The 21,222-nt window shown below is 45.9% G+C and overlaps 1 protein-coding gene and 1 pseudogene across 1 annotated transcript; one reads left to right on the top strand and one right to left on the bottom strand.

Annotated features, from left to right (window-relative positions):
* Positions 1-1,923: 1,923 nt before the first annotated feature.
* On the bottom strand, positions 1,924-5,604 carry LOC139005480 (extracellular glycoprotein lacritin-like). Its single transcript, XM_070407713.1, has 5 exons — positions 5,515-5,604; positions 4,306-4,353; positions 2,974-3,129; positions 2,501-2,602; positions 1,924-2,028 (listed from the first exon to the last, which is right to left on the bottom strand). The coding sequence occupies exons 1-5, from the start codon at positions 5,570-5,572 to the stop codon at positions 2,009-2,011; spliced, it is 384 nt and encodes a 127-aa protein (XP_070263814.1). The 5' UTR covers positions 5,573-5,604; the 3' UTR covers positions 1,924-2,008.
* A 3,929-nt stretch (positions 5,605-9,533) lies between these two features.
* LOC139006414 (stathmin-like) overlaps positions 9,534-21,222 on the top strand; it is a 28,030-nt pseudogene continuing 16,341 nt past the window's right edge.

The following is a 21,222-nucleotide window of genomic DNA, read 5'->3' as shown; positions in this document are numbered from 1 at the left end:
TTGGTCTCTGTTGAGAGACAGTTAACGGTTGGCAGCCTGTATACTGTCTTGCAGGCCTGCGTAACCATGCCCATGTCAGGGGTAGTAGAATAAAAGGTCTGAGGCATGATTATGCATAAAAAGAAGGTTTTATGCCAATGGTTACTGTTTTGTTATAAATCCATGAAAAGGAATTGGCAAGGAAAGAAAGAAAATCTTAGAGCAGATCAGTATGTTTTTCTCCTTATGTATTTCCTCTGAAATTTGGCAATGCTAAGTAAGTCATGGCAATACATTTCTTTGCATAGATTCAATAAGACTGGTTCCTAATAGTGGTTTTATTAATGGAAAACTTTGACTGGAGTATCATGTTTTAAAGAGCCCTGTCTGAGCTCTAAAGACTTAAAGCTAGTAAGAATGCCACAAAGAAAGCCTGGTATCCTTCTTGGGAACCCTGAAGATGGCTGGCGCTGGAGCGTCAGGCCCATGCCCTACCAACACTGGCGGTTGGTAAGAGTAGAAGGGGAGCAGTAAAGATGCCTCTGCGTCCCTGCGGAGCCCCCACACACTCTGGGCCTCAACGAGTAGGAGGGCTACTGAGATGGGTCTTAAAGCCTGGAGCGTGGGCTCAGGTGGAGTTGCTACAGGTGAAGGATTCACCTAACTCAGCAGATACTGCAGGCAGGTCTGATGGCAGCTGGATGGCTTGGCTTCCTAGCCCTACGGGGCACATTAAGATTCAACCATGAGATTCCAGCAAAGGTGGTCGGTTACCATTCTTGTTGTGTTTATGCAAACATCAGGCCAAATTGAATACAGTAGATAAATTAATCTTGATTTGGCTTTTCGATAGCCATGGAGGAATTTTAAGAAGAAAAATCCTATTTCAATAGAAGTTGTTAAAGCTAAAATGGTTTCTTTCCCTTCCACCAGACCATTTGTTAAGCATATAGGGATAGTTCAGTTGATAGTTCTATGTGCCCAGTACGGGCCTCTAGTAACGGTGAAATAGGAATGCAGTCCGTCTCATGATTGAGCTGGAAGTTCCAAGACAAAGGGGGGAATGAAAGGGCAAGGGCTACCCTCTCCATCTTACCCTGGGTCCTCCATATTTGGGCAGACATGTGCTCAGCAAGGCTTCTGCTAGCCACACCCAGGATTTCTTTAAACTAACCAATGACAAACAAGGGAAGTGCGCACCATAGATATGACCACATCCTGTGTAAAGAGATACTGACTTGGGCCTGGCCAATTGGCAGGGCCCACAGTCCTCTCTCCTCCCCTTACTATAAAACCTCTCTCCCCACAGGCCTGGCCCTCTTTCTGCCACTTGCTGGTGTGCCAGTAAGGAGGGTAAGGTAGTCAAGCCCAGGTTTGAATAAAAGACTCTCTGCTTTTTCATCGGACTCGGCTGGCTCCCTGGTGTGGTCTCTTGGGGATCCTGAAATCTGGGCATAACAATCAATTGGCTGCTTCCTGCACACCCGCATCAGTGCACAGGACAATGCCCAACACACTGAGCCACACCAGCCAGGCTCAGTAAATTAATTGGCCCCGTGTGGAAATTGTGAGTGGAAGGCAGGAGGGATGCATTTTTTACTAATGCCACAAGGATGTGGCTTTTGTAGCAATAACTCATGATTTGACTATTTTCAGGATGACAAATCCTGGCTCTTTGGAAGTTGATTTAATTTTGGAACTGCTCAAATGTCACTAGGAGCCCTGTGTGAAGAAGAAGGAGGCAGACCGAAGCGAGTGGCATTTGGAGCAGGAGGCCCAGCACATGTGGCTGTGGCTCAGTGTGACTAAAAGGGCTTGTTAGAGGCAGTGTCCTGAAAGTGGGCTGTGCCCGGCTCAGGGTATGGGCTCCAGGCAGGGCTTTCCTCCCTCCCGCTCAGGCCCACCCTACAGAACACAGCCACACAACAAGTTGAATGCTTTCAATTTAATTGCTCTGAGCCGTACACATGATTAAGGCGTTAAGTTCCCAGATCCCATTCTTTACAGCTTCTCAAGGGAAATCTTAGATTCATTTCCTTCCCAGTAGGTCTGGAAGAAAGCAGAGATGAGAATGAGGCTTGAAGGGCCGAAAGCACCACCCACACATTCCATCCTCAACTCAATCTTCTTTCCAACCTCACTGCACCCCTGAGGGCCTGACCCAGAAGTCAGAGGGAGGGAGGTTAGATTCACAGGAGGCCAAATGATGAGCCCTATCCCCCAACCTGGGCATGAGTGAGAGGAAGAGAAATGAGCAAGCAGGCTCTGCAGTGGGAAGGTTGGGGGTAGGACCCCAGGGCATCTGGTATCAGACAACCATGCATTTTGAATGTGGATGAGAAATTTGAGCCATTTGAAGGCACAAATGAAGGAAATTTCAATGGAGAGACGCTGAGGTAGTCCCAGATCTCCTGTGTAGGGTCGGGGTGAGGGCATGGTCTTTCCCACCTCCCACTTGGCTGGTTGCTGGTGGCTGGTGAGCACTACTGTTCCCACAAGGTTTGCCTTAAGATGCACTTACCTTTAAGTCCTTCTTTTCCCTTTTCAATTCTTTTCTCCACCCTTTTTTTTACTTCTTCAATGACATTGTTTAGGTCCGAGATACCTTTCTTTATCACGGATTCTAATTTTGGAACAGAAGAATCACATCAGCAGAAAAGCCATGTCATTTAAAGAGAGTTCCCACCTCTTCCTCTCTTCCCCCAGTATCCTTGTATAAATTCCTAAAGTGCAGAAGTTTTGCTGAGGGGCCCAGCTTCTCTCTCATAGGAAGTGAGTGGGCCAGGAGAGAAACCATGTATAGTGCAGGCAGCAAAATCTACTATTGCAGAGACTCTGTGTTTGGGTGCAGTGTTCACCTCATTTGTGCGTTGTGTTCAGGTGAATGAATGAATGTCTGCTTCTTCTGGGCTTGTCTTTGTGCACAGAGGCATCATGTAGACTTGCTGCCAGAGATTTCTTTGGGTTGTATCTGTTACAGAGACAGAGACTTACCCAGGAGATTTTTTCTTTGCTTGGTGGTTGTCTCCTTGGCTGCCGCTGAAGTCTCCTGGGCTGCTGGAGAAGTCTCCTGGGCTGCTGGAGAAGTCTCCTGGGCTGCCCCGGAAGTCTGGGCTGCTATGGTTGTCTCTTGGGGTGCATCAGATTGCACTGGAGTTACAAACACACAGATTTGTTGATTTTAGCAAAGTCAAGTGTGTTTTTTTTCCTTAGGAATGGGTGGCAGGGCCTCAGATACCTAATATGTGCTGGGTGTCAGGATTCAGAAATGATATGGCATAAACTCTCCCTTTTAAGAGAAATGGGATTTCTACACATTATGTGCTCATTATAGACGAGTGTGTTTGTCTCTTACACCACCCCCGACCCTGCCCCAATGCATCTGGTGAAATCTTAACTTCCAACAGAATGGTATCAGGAGGTGGGGCCTTGGGGAGGTAATTAGGTCATGAGGTGAAGCCCTCATGAATGACGTTAGTGCCCTTGTGGAAGGGACCACAGAGCGCTCTCTCCCCTTCTTTCCACCATGTTAGTATATGATGAAAAGTTGGCAGCCTTCAACCTGGAAGAGGGTCCTCACCAGAACCTGACCATGCAGACACCCTGGTCTCAGATGTGTAGCCTCCAGGACCATGGGAAATACCTTTCTGCTGTGTAAGCCAGTCTATGGTTACTTGTAGCAGCCCACCCGAATGGACTAAGACAGAGCCTCTCGGGAGATGGGCAGGCTGGGCACTTGTTCTGGGCAAGGTTGGGGAGGAATTGGGAGAGGAGTGTGGGGGCAATCAGGGAGCATGGGAGAGAGAAGCTGGGTGTTGAATGCAGGATTTTGGCAGGGAGGTTGTTCTAAAGGGGCTTCCTTGGGGGCAGGAAGTGAGTCAGCAAGAGCTCTGGGGAAGGCATGTGTGGGACAGGTGGGCGGAATGCAAAGAAGTGAAATATAGCAGATATGGGTGGTACATGAGGGAGAGGCATGGGAAAGAGGGTTGGAAATGGGGTCTGAGGCCAGACAGTGGGCACCTTGCAAAGGAGCTGGGAGTCACGAATGCTGTTTACAGGTAAAGGTCTGCGTACTGCCTGGGACATTGTCCTTGTTATTTTACCTTATTGTTTTCTCCCTTTTATTCACAAAAGCCTTTTCCCATTAACCTTGCCTGTATGAGTTCTCCTGCTTCTTCCCTGCACCTGTCCCACCCCAATCCATGCTCTTCTATTACCACCAAGATCAGGACCCAGTCCCCTCTCCCTGAATTCCTCCCCCAGCCTCCACTGACATCCCAGCTGTTCGACCCTCCCCAGGGCAGGGACCAGAGGGAGAGAACTCACAGCTCGCAGGGTCCTCAGTAGGTTGTGCAGGACCAGTGTCGGCATCTTCTGTAACCGAGAAGAGAGACAGCTATGAGGACTGAACCTGATCCACACCAGAGCCATCCTCCCTCGCATCCCCAATCCTGAGCTCTCAGGAACGATTGTGGACACAGGGGGGCAGATTTCACTGTTGGCTGAACAGGTCCTTCTGCCACACCAGTGGGTCTATCAGAGCATTCTTTCTGATGCTTAACTCCTTCTGCAGTTTTTTGAAGCAGGTTCTCCTCAGAAAAGTGGATATTCCTCTGAAAACTGCCCTCATCCTGTGCCTCTAGCTTGTGAGGTGCCCTAAGCTAGTGTCAGGGAGCCAGCCATGGCCTGTGGTGGTGGAGGTTGGTGCAGAGGCCACTGGGTCATGCTCAGGTGGTTTATGGGATAGGACTCCAGCTCTAATTCCACGTATTCTTTCAACACAACGTTTATGCAAAGCTCTCTGCTAAGTGAAGGGGGTTCTATGATGAAGAAGTTGGATAAGACTCTGCCCTGACAGAGCTAACATTCTAATGTAATTATTTAGTTCTAGGTGAGATGGTGCAACATGGGCAAAAGAGGTCTAATTGATCCTTCAAACATTTTTTTTTGAGGAAGACTTTCTTGAAGAATTCATACCTAAAGTGAGATTTCACAGATGAGGAAACACCTGGTTGGATGATATCCAGAGTTGGCTGGGGAAGGGGACAGGCAGAAGGAAGAGCAAAAAGGAAGTTCCCAAATTTTGAGGGGTGGCAGGGTTGTCCTGGTCCAAACAGTGCTTTTGTGCAATTGGAAAAGGCATCCTGAGAGATAGCCATGGGCAGGTTACGCTGCTCGGCAAGTGTAACATTGGCTCCATCACCTTCTCTGCCTGGTACCCTTGTGCATGGGACAACCTGCTCAGCTATATTCAGTGGTCCAGAGGCCTTGCAATAAGGCCAGTGTGACCATTATAGGGGGTGAAGGAGGATGTGTGAGGAGATGGCCAGAGGTTTCCTGCCCTCCCTCTAGCCCCAGTAGTGAGGTAAATAGGCCACATGTGGAGAATTGGGGGTGGGGGACGGGCAGGAGTCACTTGCAGAGGGAAGAGAAGCCAGCACAGCACTGGGAGAGAAAGGGAGGAATAAAGGCAGGATCGAAGGCTTCCCTGGATTGTGAGGGCTTTGGTGGGTGCAGGGGGAGGGCCATACTCACGGGCAACGACCAGGGCCCCAGCCAGAGCTGCCAGAAAGAGAAGAGCTGTGAATCTCATGGTTGACGCTCAGGAATGAGTACCACCACAGAATCCTCAGAGGGTCCCAAATACAGTGCTGGGACTGCTGGGCCCTTTTAAGGACACCAAGAGCCAATGGGAAACAAACTGGGAGGGGTGTGACTTCCTCCTCCTCCTCCCCTTCTTCCCCAGATTGTTACCTGCTAAATCAACAAGGATGACCTTGGGCTGGCAGATCCCTGGCACCAACCTTCTCTTTCCTTCTCCACCCGACCCGCCCTCTGGGTTCACATCTCTGGGATCTCAGGGACTGGAAGTAGCAGGTTTGGTTTGCGGAGATTTTAAAATGTGTCTGTTGAGGGTACTGGTAGGACTCTTAGTCCTGGCATCTCTCCTGGAGGAGGCTGGGGGCTTGGGAGACCACATTGCCCACCTCTTGCCTAGATCTCCACTGGACTCAGTGCAGGGGCTTGAAGGTTTCTCCAGGCTAAGTGAGCCCTGTTCCCTGGGGAGGCCACACTCAGAACTCACTTGGGGACTGAGTTCATGGCTCCTTTATCCTCTTGAGAACATGGCTTTGAAAGCACTGGTGCCTTCTCTGGAGTTGTCCTCTGTTCTTGCCCTTAATCCCATAGGAAGAACTCCCCCAGCCCCACATGGGCCCCTGTCAGTCTCTGTGCTCTGGTCCAAGCAATGGGATCCCACATTTCTGAGAAGATCTCCTGGTTAAAGAAGCTGGTCGTTCACTGAAGTTGGACTTTGGCTCTCCCTTCCAGTAGGGAGCTGACTCACAGTCAGAAAAGCAGATAATTCTCTTTGACTTGGGAATTCTTCTTGCCCTGAGTTGGTAACCAAGAAGCCTGGATTTTGAGTTCTGGCTTTGTCATATACATGAGACAGTGAACTGTCATATGCTGAAAAACTTTAGGATTTTCATTTGTCACCGAGGAGTTATGGCTCCTGTACAGGAGAATGGTGAGATAACATATGGCAAAGCATTTTATAGACAATACATTTCTATGCAGATGTGTGGGATTCTTGAACTTTGAGAGGGTTCATCTCTCTGGGTGGGTTTGATTCAGGCTGGTGCTAAGTGCTAAATCGAACAGGGCTGAGGAGAAACAAGAGCCACTTGAGGAACTGACAGGTGGAGAATAAGGTGCTGGATACCAACTTGTGATTTTCCATTAGCTGGGTGCTTGTTCTCACCAGGCCCTGGGTGCTCCTGCAGGCTTTCCTGCCTCACAGCTGTTCTACAGACCCGTGTGGACAAGGGGGTATGAGGGCTTTGGGGTTGCCGGGCTCAGAGCATTAATCTCCTCAGGAGATAGAGGTGGGACATTACTGGCATGAGGAGTGAGTTCTTTCAGGCCATTTCACCCATCCTTAACCTCCAGTAAGATAACCATCACATTCAGGCAGCTGATCTGCTCCACACATGGGGTGTGGGACCTGGGTTAAAGTAATTGTGCCCCCGCTAACTCCCTTGTGGTTTGATATTTGAAATTTATCGGTATCTAATGGTGGTCAGTAGGTGAAGAAGAGGAATGCATTAAATTAACATAGGGACAGGACTTGGCAATTGTCTGCCTACCTGAGGAGGCTTGAAGCTGATGGGGAGGGCTGAGGGACAGGAGAAAGTGCTCTAGGGTGTGTGTGCATGTGTGTGTGTCCATGTATATACTAGAGAAGGAGAAGCTCTGACTCAAGAGCCCAAACAGTCTACCTGAGCACATTAAAAAAGCCAACAGAAGCAAACTATGATATTTGCACAAGTTTTTTCTAAGAGGAAATTAGAACTCTGGCATCAACATTAGCGCTGTCACAGAGCAAGGTCTTTCCAAATGTCACAGCTCATTCCCTTTCCTTTCCTAATCCTCTTTGCTCCAGGCATTAAAAAGGCAGGTATTGACATAAATGGGGTGGGGGGGGTGAGGCAGGGACACTTGTTCTATAGAAAAATTTCATAGCTTTATAACAGGACCAGTCGAATGTTACCCAAATTGTAGGGCTTGGGAAAGAATTGATTCGAATATTAAAGAAAAGAGATGCATCCCTTGTATCTGGGTGAGGGACTTGTCTTCTAGGGTGTTTGACCTCCATGATGACTGTCAGTTTGCCCATCTGTCTTTTATCATGTGCTGGTAATTCTCTGTCCATCCTACTTCCCTCTCCTTTCTGTCTCAGATCTATTCTCTGACAATCTCTGCCCTGGTCTGGAAGGATGACCTTTGTGGGCTGTTTCACCTGGGCTTCCTTGCCCTCTAGCCTCTGGTTGAATTTGGTCAATGGCAGACAATGGTGGGCGATCAGAGGATGGGAAGAGAGATTGATCAAGGCATTTGTTCCTCCTGCTACCTCCCTGCTTTGTTATGTGTGGTAGGTAGACTTCTAACATACCCTGAGTAATCCCTATTGTCTAAACTTGGGCTGGATCTAGTGATTTGCTTCTAACAAAAATAAAATGGCAAAAGTGATGGGATGTCTGTCACTTTTGAGATTAGGTTATAAAACACTGACTGTTGGATGGACCTGGAGAGTATTATGCTAAGTGAAATAGTCCAGTCAGAGAAAGACAACCACCATATGATTTCTCTTATATGTTGAATCTAATGGACAAAACAAATAACCTAGAAACAGATTCTCAGATAGAGAGAACAGACTGACAGCTGTCAGAAGGGAGGGGTTTTGGGAGGTGGAGTGAAAAAGGAGAAGAGATTAAGCAACAATAGTATGATAGTTACCAGAGGGAAAGGGGGGTAAGGCAGGTAGAAGAGGGTAAGAGGGGGAATAAATGATGACGGAAGGACACTTTAGTTTGGGTGGTGAAGTACAATACAAGATATAGATGATGTATTAACGAATTGTACACTTGAAACCTATATAACTTCATTAACTATTATAACCCTAACAAATTCAATTAAAAAAAATTTCAAAGGAACTATGACTCATATCTTGCTTATTCTCTCTCTCTCTCTCTCCTCTCTTTTTCCCTCCCTCTCTTCTCAGCTTTCTTTCCCCAGTGAAGTGAGATGCTGTGGTGTGAGCTGCCCTAGGGAGAGGGCCATGTAGTAAGGAACTGATGGCAGCCTTACCCTGAAGCCAGGGAAGGATAGAGGCTCCCCATTCCAGCAATCTTTGAGGAAGTGAATTCTGCCAACAAGTGTGAGTGAACTTGGAAGTGGATCCTTTAATACTAACCTTGATGATAACTTCTTGCAGGCTTGTCAGAGATTCTGGGTAGTGGACCCAGCTAAGCTGCACCTGGACTCTTGGCCCACAGCAATGGAGAGATAAGAAATGACGCTGTTGGAGTAGCACTAGGCTTTGGAATAATTGGTTATTTAGCCACAAACATTTAATACTACATGGTTTGGCAATGGCGGTGTTCCTTTATGACTCCAGCTTCTATCTAGTGGCCCTGGTTCCACAGCTCCTTCTCCTAACTGGTCTCAGGGAAAACCATTTCCTCCCTGTGCCACTTCAGTTTTAGAGATGGTAATGGCTTCCTGCTGTTGTTAGTCCTTACTTGAATATATATATATATATATATATGTATATATATTTCATTAAAGAACATCTTTAATAAGCTCTTCCGAATGTGCCATTCTCTTTCTTCTAGGACTCTTACTGATATACCCCACCTCATCTGACCTGTGCTGAATGTCTCTTCCCTGTTCCCCTCCTGTGAAACCCTATCCTGGTGTAAGAGGGATAGCAGGGATTAAAAATGGAAGAATGACCCAGAGTTCTTGGGGTAGATAGTTCACATATCCAAGACACAGTCATAAGTGTATCTACAGGATCATCTTATCCTGACTGCTATGGTTCACATGGCTGATCTCTGCTGATCTGTGTTGGGCTTGCCCAAGCTCTACCATGCTCCCCTGTTGTATTTATTTGTTGAAGGAATTGGTTTATGTGCTTATGGAGCCTGGCTAGTCCAAAACCTGTAGTTCCAGTTTGAAGGCTGTCAGGTTGAAGACCCAGGAAAGAGATGATGTTGTGGTTCAAGTTGAAAGGCCACCTGCTGGCAGAATTCCCCCTTCTTGAAGTTATCATCAAGGTTAGTATCATCAGGTCAGTCCTTTGTTCTATTCAGTCCTTCAACTGATTGGATGAGACCCACTCATGTTATGGAGGGCAATTAGCTTTACTCAAAGCCCAGTGATTTAAATATTAATCTCACCCAAAAACACCCTTAAAGAAATATCCAAAATAATGTTTGACCACATATCTGGGCACTGTGGCCCAGCCAAGTTGAGACATAAGATAAACCATCACAGCCCTGGCCAGTGTTATTCAATGGTTAGACTGTTTGCCCCACACCAAAGGGTTTTGAGTTCAATTCCCAGTCAAGGGCATGCACCTGTGTTGCAGGTTTGATCCCTGGCCTTATTGGGCCACGTGTCAGAGGCAACCAATTGATGCAACTCTCCCATATGGATGTTTATCTCTTTTTTCCTCTCTCCCTTTCCTCCCTCCCTTCCACTCTCTCTAAAAATCAATGGAAAAATATCCTTGGTTCAGGATTAACAAAACAAAAGAAAACAAGACCCCCTCCGCCAAAACCATCACAGTACCCTTTAATAATTTAATTTGGGAGGGCTAGTGAGCATCAGGTAGGGCCCAGAGAGAAAAAGAAACATTATGTGCAACTTCAGAAAGGCTTTTCCAGACCATAACATGAAGAACTCGTATTTTCTCTTCCTGGTTCACAGGTGAAGTGGTAAGCTCCAGGGAACCACAGAATAAGTCCTCAAAGAACCAAGAGCCAGCCCTCCTCCTGCCTGTGGTCTTAGCAATTCTCATGGTCCCCATGTGGTTCTGCCACTTCACTTGGCAATGTCTAGATAAGGACTTGGAGTCAGAGGCCAGAGTTTGGGGATGCAGATTTCAATGCCTATAGGAGTCAGGCAAGTAACAACAGTGAGCCAGGCAGGCCAGGTGTAAGGCTGACAACAGTGCAGGTGCAATGATACATGATAAATGTCCCTCCCTACTGCCAGACATTCCAGTTCTTCAAGGACAATTAGGTATCTGGATTTCCAGGTGAAATCTCCCGATTTTCTTTCTTATCCTTTTTATACATTTTATGTAATATTTTTACTTTTTATTTTTAAATATCTTCATACTTACAGAGAATTTGCAATCTCCCCCCTCCCCCCATCTTTCTAGATCCACTGGGAACTGGAGTCCCATATGCTAACATTTACTCATGCTTGTGTTATCATTTTCTATCTTTGTCCTTGTTTCTTTCTCTGTTTTTTCCTAAACTTTTTTGAGAATAGAAGCTGAATTTTTACTAGACATGACAGACAACCCCTTTGGAAATGGGTGTGCCGCTCTTGACTGTCTCCATGAGGGCAAATCCTGGCCCTTGTGTGCTAACATTATCTTTGGAAACAATGGTTTTTTGACCAGTCAAGACGTGCTGGACTTTTTTTTTCAGATAGTGCTTCCAAATATGCACTGTCTAATCTCCTTTTCCTATTTTTGATGACACATGAAGCAGATTCCACACTTTATAAAAAAATTACAATTTATTGATTTTTTACAGAGAGGAAGAGAGAGGGATAGAGAGTTAGAAACATTGACGAGAGAGAAACATCAATCAGCTCCCTCCTGCTCACCCCTACTGGGGATGTGCCCGCAACCAAGGTACATACCCTTGACTGGAATCGAACCTGGGACCCTTCAGTCCGCAGGGCGGCACTCTATCCATTGAGCCAAACCAGTTAGGGAAGATTCCACACTTTTACAGTTCTTTTGGTTATAAAGAATCCATCTAGTTTAAAACCTTTAAGGGGAGGTGAGACATGGCTGGCAGAGATTCTGAGATACTGGTTACTGCGATGTGGGGAGAAGTCCTGATCTCTTTCTGTCCGGTTTTCCATTCATCTGCTCCTCTGAAGGCCTCCACTGCTGCATGGTATGCTGACCTTCAGGTGGCTGGTGTTCAGTTTTACCTGAGCTCCAGCCATTGCTGTGGAACCCCTCAAAGGTGGTAGTTCCCTTAAGCCCTGTCAAGGATCCACACTTCAACTTTCTCACCAGGTGCCCCCTCCCCTCATCTGGCCTGGAGACCCCATGCAGCCTCTGGGCCTCTGACCCCTCTTCCACATGCATTCATGGAAGCAATGGGAAATTCAGAGTTCTCTTCCTTTCCCTCCAAAGGCCTCAGGCGATTGAGGTGGGTCTTCTTGTATCTCTTCCATGGACTATCATGGAAAACATCCTGCCTCCAGAAGTTTCAGATGACAAACACACACTAGTTTCTTTATTCTTTCTGCCCTGTGGCAGAAGTTGCTACAGGGACACCAACAGTCATTCTGATCATCTGTCTGAGAGACATTTAAACAACCCTCGGAGTTAAGTGTGGTCATGAGACTGCGTTCTTGCCAACAGCATGCATCACCTGCTAGTGTAGTCCAGACACACCTCCAATCTGTTGCATGCTTCTTCCCCACATTTGTGGTTGGAATGGTGGTGAAGGTGATACAATGACTTTGATGCCATGTATTGAAGATGTAGAACAATTTCCAGCCTGAATCCCTAAACAACTACATGGAGAAGATGACTACTCTTCCCTTATTCCAAATCTGGTACATCAGAAAGATAGAAACTTTTACTGTCTTAGAGCCACTATACTCCAGGTTATTGTTTATAGTAGTTTAGTCTTTCCCAGTTAACATATTCCTGATGCCTGTGGACATAGATCGGCTTTAGTCTGGGCAGGTCTTGGTCAGTCTAGCAGTGGTTCTCAACCTTCCTAATGCCGTAACCATTTAATACAGTTCCTCATGTTGTGGTGACCTCCAATCATAAAATTATTTTCGTTGCTACTTCATAACTGTAATTTTGCAACTGTTATGAATCGTAATGTAAATATCTGATATGCAGGATGCATTTTCAGGGGTCACGACGCACAGGTTGAGAACCGCTGGAGAGCAAACATCCCTCTGGGGTGGGTGACTCCAGTCTCTTCTTGGACTGGAACCTCCAATCTATGAGGGATTCTGATAACCCTCACTCAACTTGGAGGGTGGGAGAAGCATCTCCTTCCCTTCCTCCATGGGGGCGATCAAGAGAATCCTCTTTGGATTCCCACATAGCCAGTCTCCTTCTCCACAGGGCAGGGAATGGTAGTCCTGAGAGTGATTGGGGTAGGGCTGGCTTTTTAAACTCTGTCAGTTTCAGGGTGGAAGTCAGGATGGTATAAGGTTCCAGGTATCAAAGTTCTCCGTGGAATGTGGGGTACTTGTGCACGGCCTGTGGTATCTGGCCTTGCACTCCAGTGCTAGTGCCAGGGCCATGGAAAAAGTCAACAGTGATGCACAGAAAATGGTATTAGCCCTGTTGACATGGGTGAAGGGATAGCTATGAATCCACTTTATGTTCTTACCATCCTATAATTTTCCACCACTATCTCTGGGACAGAAATAATCCTTGCCAAGGCACCCAAATGCAATCTCTACTTTCCAGCCTGTAGGTGTGTGACACTGCTAACCACTCATCGTTTGAAAGTTTGGGTGCATTCTTTCTCTCTCTCCTTCCCATTCCCTTCCCTTATTCTCTTTATCTCTATTTCCCTGCTCCTTAAACATTCTCCAGTGTTCTATTCTTAGCCCTTTCCTCCCCTCCACTTACCTACTCTACTGTGTAACTCATTCTTGGAGTTATGCTTATGGCTCCCACATCTTCATTCCAGCCCCTCCCCTGAACATTAATATCCACCAGCTGCTGGGCAATCATAGGATGTACTGAGTGTATCAAACCCTACAGGTGGAAAACCGGTCTCATCCAGCTTCCCACCTCTCTCATCACCTGCTTATCCTCCTCCACTGTTTTCTGTTCTAAAAACACCAGCATTCACCCAGTAATCTACAAAGAGATGGGAAAGTAATTTTATATTTCTCCTCCCTGACCACCTATGTTACAAGGACATGGGGTCTGTCAATCCTCCCTTTGACCTGCCCCTTTATCATTTCCAGGGCGTCTGCCTCAGCTCGAGGCCTGGCCATTTCTTATCTCCACTAAAGAAACAGCCTCAGTAGTGTGGGGGAGGGCTGGGGTTGGGTGGGGACTGGGTGGAGCGGGGCAAAAGAGAAAATTGGGAACATCAGTAATACTATCAACCATAGAAAAGAACAGCCTCATCACTGCCTTTCCCCCTGACTGCCTCAGCTTTCATCTAGCCCCTGTCCAAGTGATTTCTAATGCACAAACTCTGAGCCAGAGCTGACATGTTTTCTCAGGAGCAGGCTCCTATGTGTCCCTTTCATTTCCACCCCTCCTTATTCCCTCGTCTGGACTCTGCCTTGGTCACATCACATTTCTTGCATAGATTTTGTTTTTTTCTTGCCTTTGTCTCATCACATATGTTCCTCCACATGCACACATGCCTTCCTGGCGATTCCTTGAGTCAGGAAAGAGCTTGCATGTTCCTAAAGGCATAGAGAATCTTGTTGGGGTTCCAAGGTGAAGAGGGCTGGCAGCTGGCACTGGGCCTTAAATTCCTAAGTAGTCCATGGCAGGAAGGGCCTTGAGGACAGGTTAAGATTTGGGGAATGTTTGGCTTGTGAGATTTTGGTGCTGCTCTGTTTAACTGGTGGCTTCCCGGAGGGTCTTCAGAAGGAAGGTAAGGAAGTTCCCAGTGTCCAGGGTGGGAATAAAGTGGCTAAGAGTTGAGGGTGGCGGCGGGGTGGGGGATTAATTGCATATCAAAAGTGGGTGTAGAGGCCTTTGGTAGGACAAGCATGGAGGATTCAGGGGAAGGTAGGCTGGGGCACCCGTCCTGCAGATATTGGGCACTGGCATCAGAGGGAAGTGTAATGGGGTGTCTGCCCTCATGGAGCTCACAGTTGAGGCTCGGTAATCAAGTTAAATTGAAGAATTTGTTATAAATATGGCCTGTAGTGGGGAGTACCTACAAAAGAAGAAAATGAAGGTTTGAAGTAGTACCGGGATATTGGGAGGGCAGAAGAGGGGAAATGTTAGATGAAATACTCAGGTATTATGATCAGAATAGTAGAGAGAGGAAGTGTTACCTATGTTCCTGAAGATGTGAAACCAAGGAAGTGAGAGAGTCTGACATGGGGAGGGCTTGAACTGGGCAAAGGCTTTCTCTGGATGACAGGGGGTGTGTGTGTGTATGTGTGTGTGTGTGTGTGTGTGTGTGTGTATGATGTTTTTGTGTGGTGTTTGGTGTGTGGTGTGTGTGGGTATATGTGTGTGTGTGTGTGTATATGGTATGGTGTGTGTGTGTGTGTGTGTGTGTGTGGTATCTGGTATAGTAGTATGTGGTGAGTGATATGTAGTGTGTGTCTCTCTGTGTATAATATGTGTGCTGTGTGGTATGTGTGTTGTGTGCATGGGAGGTATATGTGGTATATGTTGTAGTGGTATATGGTTTGTGTCTGTGTGTGTGCATGTGGGGGTTGTAATTGTTGTGTGCTGTGTGTCTCTCTGTGTGTGTATGATGTGTGTATGTGGATGTACTAGTTATGTACTGTGTGATGTAGTGGTGTCTAGTGTTTCTCTGTGTGTGATGCATGTGCTATGTGGTGTGTGTGTACATGGGGGTGTATGTGGTGTGTGGCGTTGTGGTGCATGGTATGTGTGTGTGTCTCTGTGTGCATGTATGTGGTGTGTGGTGTAGAAGTGTGTGATGTAGTGGTGTGTGGTATGTGTGTGTATGGGGTGTATGTGCTGTATGACTTCACTGGTCTTCTGCAAGCACCCATGGGCACAGTCGTAGTGAATTGTTTCCCTGAGCTGGTAGAAGTTTGGTCAAGTGCACTAGGTATGGGCAGAAGGTAAAGCAGCTGAAGTTTATTTGTTCTTGCCAGGAAGATGTCCTCAGAGTCAATGCCCCAGGCTTGAAATAATGTCAAAGCAACACCATGTACCTCTGAAAGGTGAAAGTGGTCAATTATCATTAAGAACCAAAGGTGAGGAATAAGGTGGAGAGAGACGAGGGCTGAAAAGCTCACTTTGTTACTTCTTCACAGGCTCACTTTCTTATCCAGCTCCTGAACTGGTTCTAAAAATCAATTTGAAAGGGGAGACAATATGGAGCATTGTACATCCATTTGGGATGATTTATGGCTTCACAGGGTGACTAGTTTGAAGAATGTGGTGCTTGTTCTGATGGAGAAGTTCTAGTTTATTCGAGATAAATGTGTTCTCTCTTTATTACCATCAAGCTGGGTGTTAGCCAGGTCTTTGGAACACTCAGTACTGTACGTTCTGAATCCCTTTATCCTGATGGGCTGGGGAGTTGAGGAATTTCAGACCCCAGGAAGTTGCAGGGGAGGGAATTAGTCTGGGGAGACTTCTTAGACCGAGAGGCCTGTGGTAAGGAGATGGAAGTGGCGGCTTTCAGTGTTGGGGACTTGTTAGTGTAAGTTTGAATGCAGAATTGGGGCATATGAATTGAGTGGAATTGACTTTGGGGACCCTTAAAATAAGGGAATAAAAGAGGTGAGTGGGGCAATAGGTAGAAAGCTAAGATAAGTTACAATGGCATTTTAAACCCCAGGAAAGATTAGTGTTCTTGGTTGCTGGGCCAGTCCCTGATTCTGGATAATCAGAGCCAGTTCTAAAGTACTGAAGAGATCCCAGTTGACCTCCAACTCTTGTAACAACCCCTTAATTTCCAGAGGTGCTGGCGGCCAGGCCTGGCTGCACGGCGAGCCAATTTCTTCATGGAGAGTACTGGGACAAGAAAGAATTTTATGTTCTTGCTAATTCATGTGAATCTGGAGGTTGAGGAAAGGAGTTTCCAGTGAGGGTTTCAGGAGGCAACTGGTCCTGTTCTTTGCTGAGATTCGTAGAAATTTTGGAGGCCACTGTCCTAAAATACCCCGAATTGGGCACATGTCCTGGCTCCCTCTGGTCCTCTGGTTCTCTCCTGGGTAGAATTTCAACCTCTTCCCTGCTTCCTGTTCTGAGTTAATGACAACGAAGGAGGCTGCTGGGTAAGTGGGAACATTTAACCTCCTTAGAGACCTAGAGACACTGAAGGGGGAAGGTCTTAGGGAGAAGTCATTCCATCTACAGTGGGGCCTTGACTTAGGAGTGTCCCGACTAACCAGTTTTTTGAGATACAAGCGGTCTCTCGGCTTTGAGTTGCGAGCTTAAATTCAGGTTACGAGCCAGCTTCAGATACCGCACCGCTAGTTGGCGCAGCAAATGTCACAGTGAAGGCTACAACATCAGCCCAGCATCACGTGTCTCACTCGTTCACTTTAATGATTTGACATACGAGTAATTTGAATTACCAGCTCCGTCACGAAACTAATTAAACTCGTAAGTCAAGGACCCACTGTATTAGTATATCTATCAGATTGTCAGAGAGAAGGGAAGCACGTGAACGAGATTGAGGGTGTAAAGGAGAGGGTGAGAGTCATTCCTTCCCTTAGACTCTGCCATATACTGCAAATGTGTAATTCTTGTTGTATCATCTGTTCTCTGTTTAATGTACTTGTAGCTCAACTTTCTCAATGTGGGCACAGGAAAAGAAGTTTCTAGCTCTATCTGCTTTCTCAAATACTTATTTTTATACCCACCAAACTGACTTGACACCCCTACCTCTGGGAGAACTCCAACTCCTTTGTGTATGTGGATTCCCAGGTGCTTACCTTTTGATCATTTTTTTCTTATGATTTCTTCTGCCTGCTAAAGCTGTCAGTATCAATTTATGTTTTGATTCCTTGAGCTCTCCTCTGTGCCCTGAACCTACTCAAATGTGGGACACAGCCACTTTCTCTGAATTTCTCCGAGTACCACCGACATAAGGTTTTTGTCTTTGCTGAAAATTTGGGATTAATTTCTAAAACAAAACAAGTTAATAGTGAATACTAATCATTCATGTCCCAAATATCATTGGCCCTTACTACCAAAGGAACCTTCATACCATCTCTGGCTCCTTAGGCCTTATCTCTCCTCTGCCATTCTCTTTACCCTGGGACCCCTTATCCATTTATCTAACCGTATTCTTCATTTGTTCTCAATCAATGTTTATTGAGTGCATACCATGTGCCAGACATTGCTCTGGTCACTGATTGGTTTAAATAGTTTAGTTCTCTTTGACTCCTACCACTCAGGGAAACCTCTCTACCTCTACTGAGAAAAAAATCTGACAACTACTTAAAAAATGTTTTGGTTTTAGACAGAGAGAGGAATTGAGAGGGAGATAGTGAGTGAGAGAAATATCGATGTGAGAGGTGAAAGGAAACATTGAATGGTTGCCTCCTGCAAGAACCTTGACCAGGGAGTGAACCTGAAACCTGGGCATGTGCCCTTACTGGGAATCAAACCGGCAACATTTTGGTGCATGGGATGATGCTCAACCGATCACACCTGCCAGGGCCTGACAACCATTTCTGACCAAGTGTGCACATCACATACCACCTTAGCCAGAGAATTTTGTCTCCTGTGATAAAACACAGCTCGGTCAAGCATCATCCCTTTGTACTGTGATTTGCTGATTCCTCAGTGAAAAGAAACACCATTGACATTACAATACCAATGGCTACAGATGATATAACGACCTTTGCTGATATGACAGTCATGTGAGGAACTGCTCTTTTTCTACCAATAAAAAAGGAACAGACCAACTGTGATTTTTCTATTGCCCTTTACCTTCTGTGTGTCTTATTCAGAGAGCCCAATTCTTCTAAAAGCATTCCCTGCAGACACTGGAAATAAAAATATTTTCCTTCAAATGTTCAAATTTGCCCCTGAGTTTTCTTTTGATATCACCCAAATGTTCTTTCTTTGACATTACCTGAAACTCACTGAACTATTGTCTTCAGCACAAAACCATGTATACCTGGATAAATCAGGCCATTACTTTGGAGGGCAGGAGGTCTGGAGCCGTTGTTTTTGTCATAAGTTATTCTATCATAAGAATGATGCAGGAGATTAAAAATGGTTGCAGAGTAGGAGGATGCTGCATGGTCATGCTCCCAGGAACAAGCTGGAATTACAATTGAAATACAAGAAGGCTTCCTGAATAATCAACGGAAAACTCACAGGAGAGAACCCTGATATCCAAGAACCGAAGGTGGAGCTGGCATAGAGACTGGTAGGAGGGGCAGAGACGTGTCCCACAGAGTGGAACTGAAGTCTCAGTGAGATATCTCAGCCGGTGGTGGAGTGGGGGGAGGTGCCCCTGAGAAATCTGCGATCTAATCCCTGAGCTGGGCTCCCCAGCAGAGAGCACCAAACTGAGGAAGGTATCCACATAACATCAAGCTGTGAAAAGCAGTGGGGTGCTGTCTGCCAGGGAGTGGCAGCTGAACGTTCAGGCACCCTCTTAAAGGGCCAATGCACAAACATTCCCTGTGGAGCCACCCACCTTGTACTCTGGCAGAGGGAGGGTGAAGTGGACTGGAGCTGTGAGAGCAGAAGCCAGCACTGGGGACTCAGGGGACAGAGCTCAGAAGGCAGACATCCCAAGTCTCCTCAGCCCAGTCATTCCCTCACACAGCCACATAGACATCTGCCTTACCTGGGGGGGATAGACATCTGCCTTGCCGGGCGGGAGGGCGGGCGGGGGGAGGGGGAAAGACAGTTCACACACCCTATTAGAAAACACCTTGCCCTGACACTGCTTAAGAGATTAAAGGTAACAATTCCAAGGAGTAGCAGCTGCTTGTGTAGCGAGCCCCTCTCCAAGGAACGGCAGCCACCTGATCACCACACCCTCTGCAGCAGCTGTGTGTGAAGCCTCGCTCCACCAGCCAGAGGAGCCACCACAACTGTGAACAGCACCCAGCAGAGGAGCTGCTTCCAAGTGAGGAGCTGCTGCTACCACAACTGCCCAAGGAGCAAGTGCACCCCGAGGAGGCACTGCCACCCAAGGAGCAGCCAATGAATGACTCAACATCTAGATATGGCGATATGATCAAACATGGGTAGATTAAGAAACCTTCAAAGGAAAGAAAAGGTGGACGTGCCAGAAAAGCAGCTAAGTGATACAGTGGCATCCAATATGACAGAAAAAGAATTCAGATTAAGGGTCCTAGAGTGCATAAGCCGGATGGAAGAAAAAATCAACAACTTATGCAAGAAGCAAGAAGACAGAAGAAAAAAAATCAATAAATTATGTAAGAACCAAGAAGAAATGAAGAGTGATATAGCTGCAATAAAAAACACCATTGAAAGTTTCAACAGTAGACTAGGAGAAGCGGAGGACAAAATTAGCGAATTAAGAGACAGGGAAACAAAACACACACAAACTGAACTGCAGTTGGAGAAAAAAATTAAAAGACAGGAGGAGAGCCTAAGGGAGCTATGGGACAACATGAAATGAAACAACATATGAATAATAGGGGATCCAGAACAACAGAAACAGGAACAAGGTTTAGAAAACCTATTTGATGAAATAATATCAGAAAACTTCCCAGAGGTGGGTCGAAAAAAATCACACGAGCACAGAGAGTCCCTAACAAGGTGAACCCGAAAAGACTCACACCAAGACACATCATAATTACCATAGCAAATGTTCAGGACAAACAGAGAATCTGGAAGGCTGTAAGAGAGAGACGGAAAGTTATATTCAAGGGAACTCCCATTAGATTATCAAATGATTTCTCAACAGAAACACATCAGGCCAAAAAAGAATGGGCAGAAATTTACAAAGTGATGCAAATCAAAGGACTGAATCCAAGAATATTATATCCAGCAAGGCTATCATTCAAAATCGAAGGGGAAATAAGAAGCTTCACAGACAAGAAAAGGCTAAGGGAGTTTATCACCACCAAGCCAGCAATGCAAGAAATGCTAAAGGGACTGGTGTAAAAAGAAGAAATAAAAATCTCAGAAAGAAAGCAGCCACACAAAAAAAGAAATGGCTACAAACAAGTACCTTACAATAATAACTTTAAACATAAACAGACTAAATGTTCCAACCAAAAGACACCAAGTGGCTGAATGGATAAAAAAACATGACTCATACATTTGCTGTCTACAAGAGACCCACCTCAGAAGAAGTGACTCACACAGACTGAAAGTGGAGGGGTGGAAAAATATCTTTCAGGCAAATGGAAAGGAAAAAAAAGCTGGGGTAGCAGTACTTATATTGAACAAAATAGACCTCAAAGTGAAGGCCATAACAAGAGATAAGGAAGTCCGCTTCATAATACTAAAGGGATCAATACAACAAGAAGATATAACCCTGATAAACATATATGCACCCAAAGCAGGAGCACCCAAATACATAACAAAACTCCTGGAAGATATCAAAGGAGAGATTGACAACAATATAATCATAGTAGCGGACTTTAATACACCAGTGAAATCACTGGATAAATCCTCTAGACAAACAATCAGCAAAGAAACAGCAATCCGAAATGACTCACTAGATCAGATGGACTTAATTGTCATCTTCAGAACACTTCACCCCAAGGCCATGGAATATACATTCTTCTCAAGGGCTCATGGGACATATTCAAAAATAGACCACATATTGGGTCACAAACAAAGTCTTCCCAAATTCAAGAAGATTGAAATCATACCAAGCATCTTCTCAGAACACAATGGCATAATATTAGAAATAAACTACAATAAAAACAACCCCAAATACTCAAGCACTTGAAAGCTGAATAGCATGTTATTAAATATTGATTGGGTTACCAATGAGATCAAAGAAGAAATTAAAAACATCCTGGAAACTAATG

The sequence above is a fragment of the Myotis yumanensis genome, unplaced genomic scaffold (assembly GCF_028538775.1).
Source record: "Myotis yumanensis isolate MYYU_CA2020_CCGP unplaced genomic scaffold, mMyoYum1.0.hap1 SCAF_3, whole genome shotgun sequence".
NCBI classification, from domain to species: domain Eukaryota; kingdom Metazoa; phylum Chordata; class Mammalia; order Chiroptera; family Vespertilionidae; genus Myotis; species Myotis yumanensis.
The sequence above is the reverse complement of the archived record's forward strand: the minus strand, read 5'-3'. Positions and strand labels throughout refer to the sequence as shown.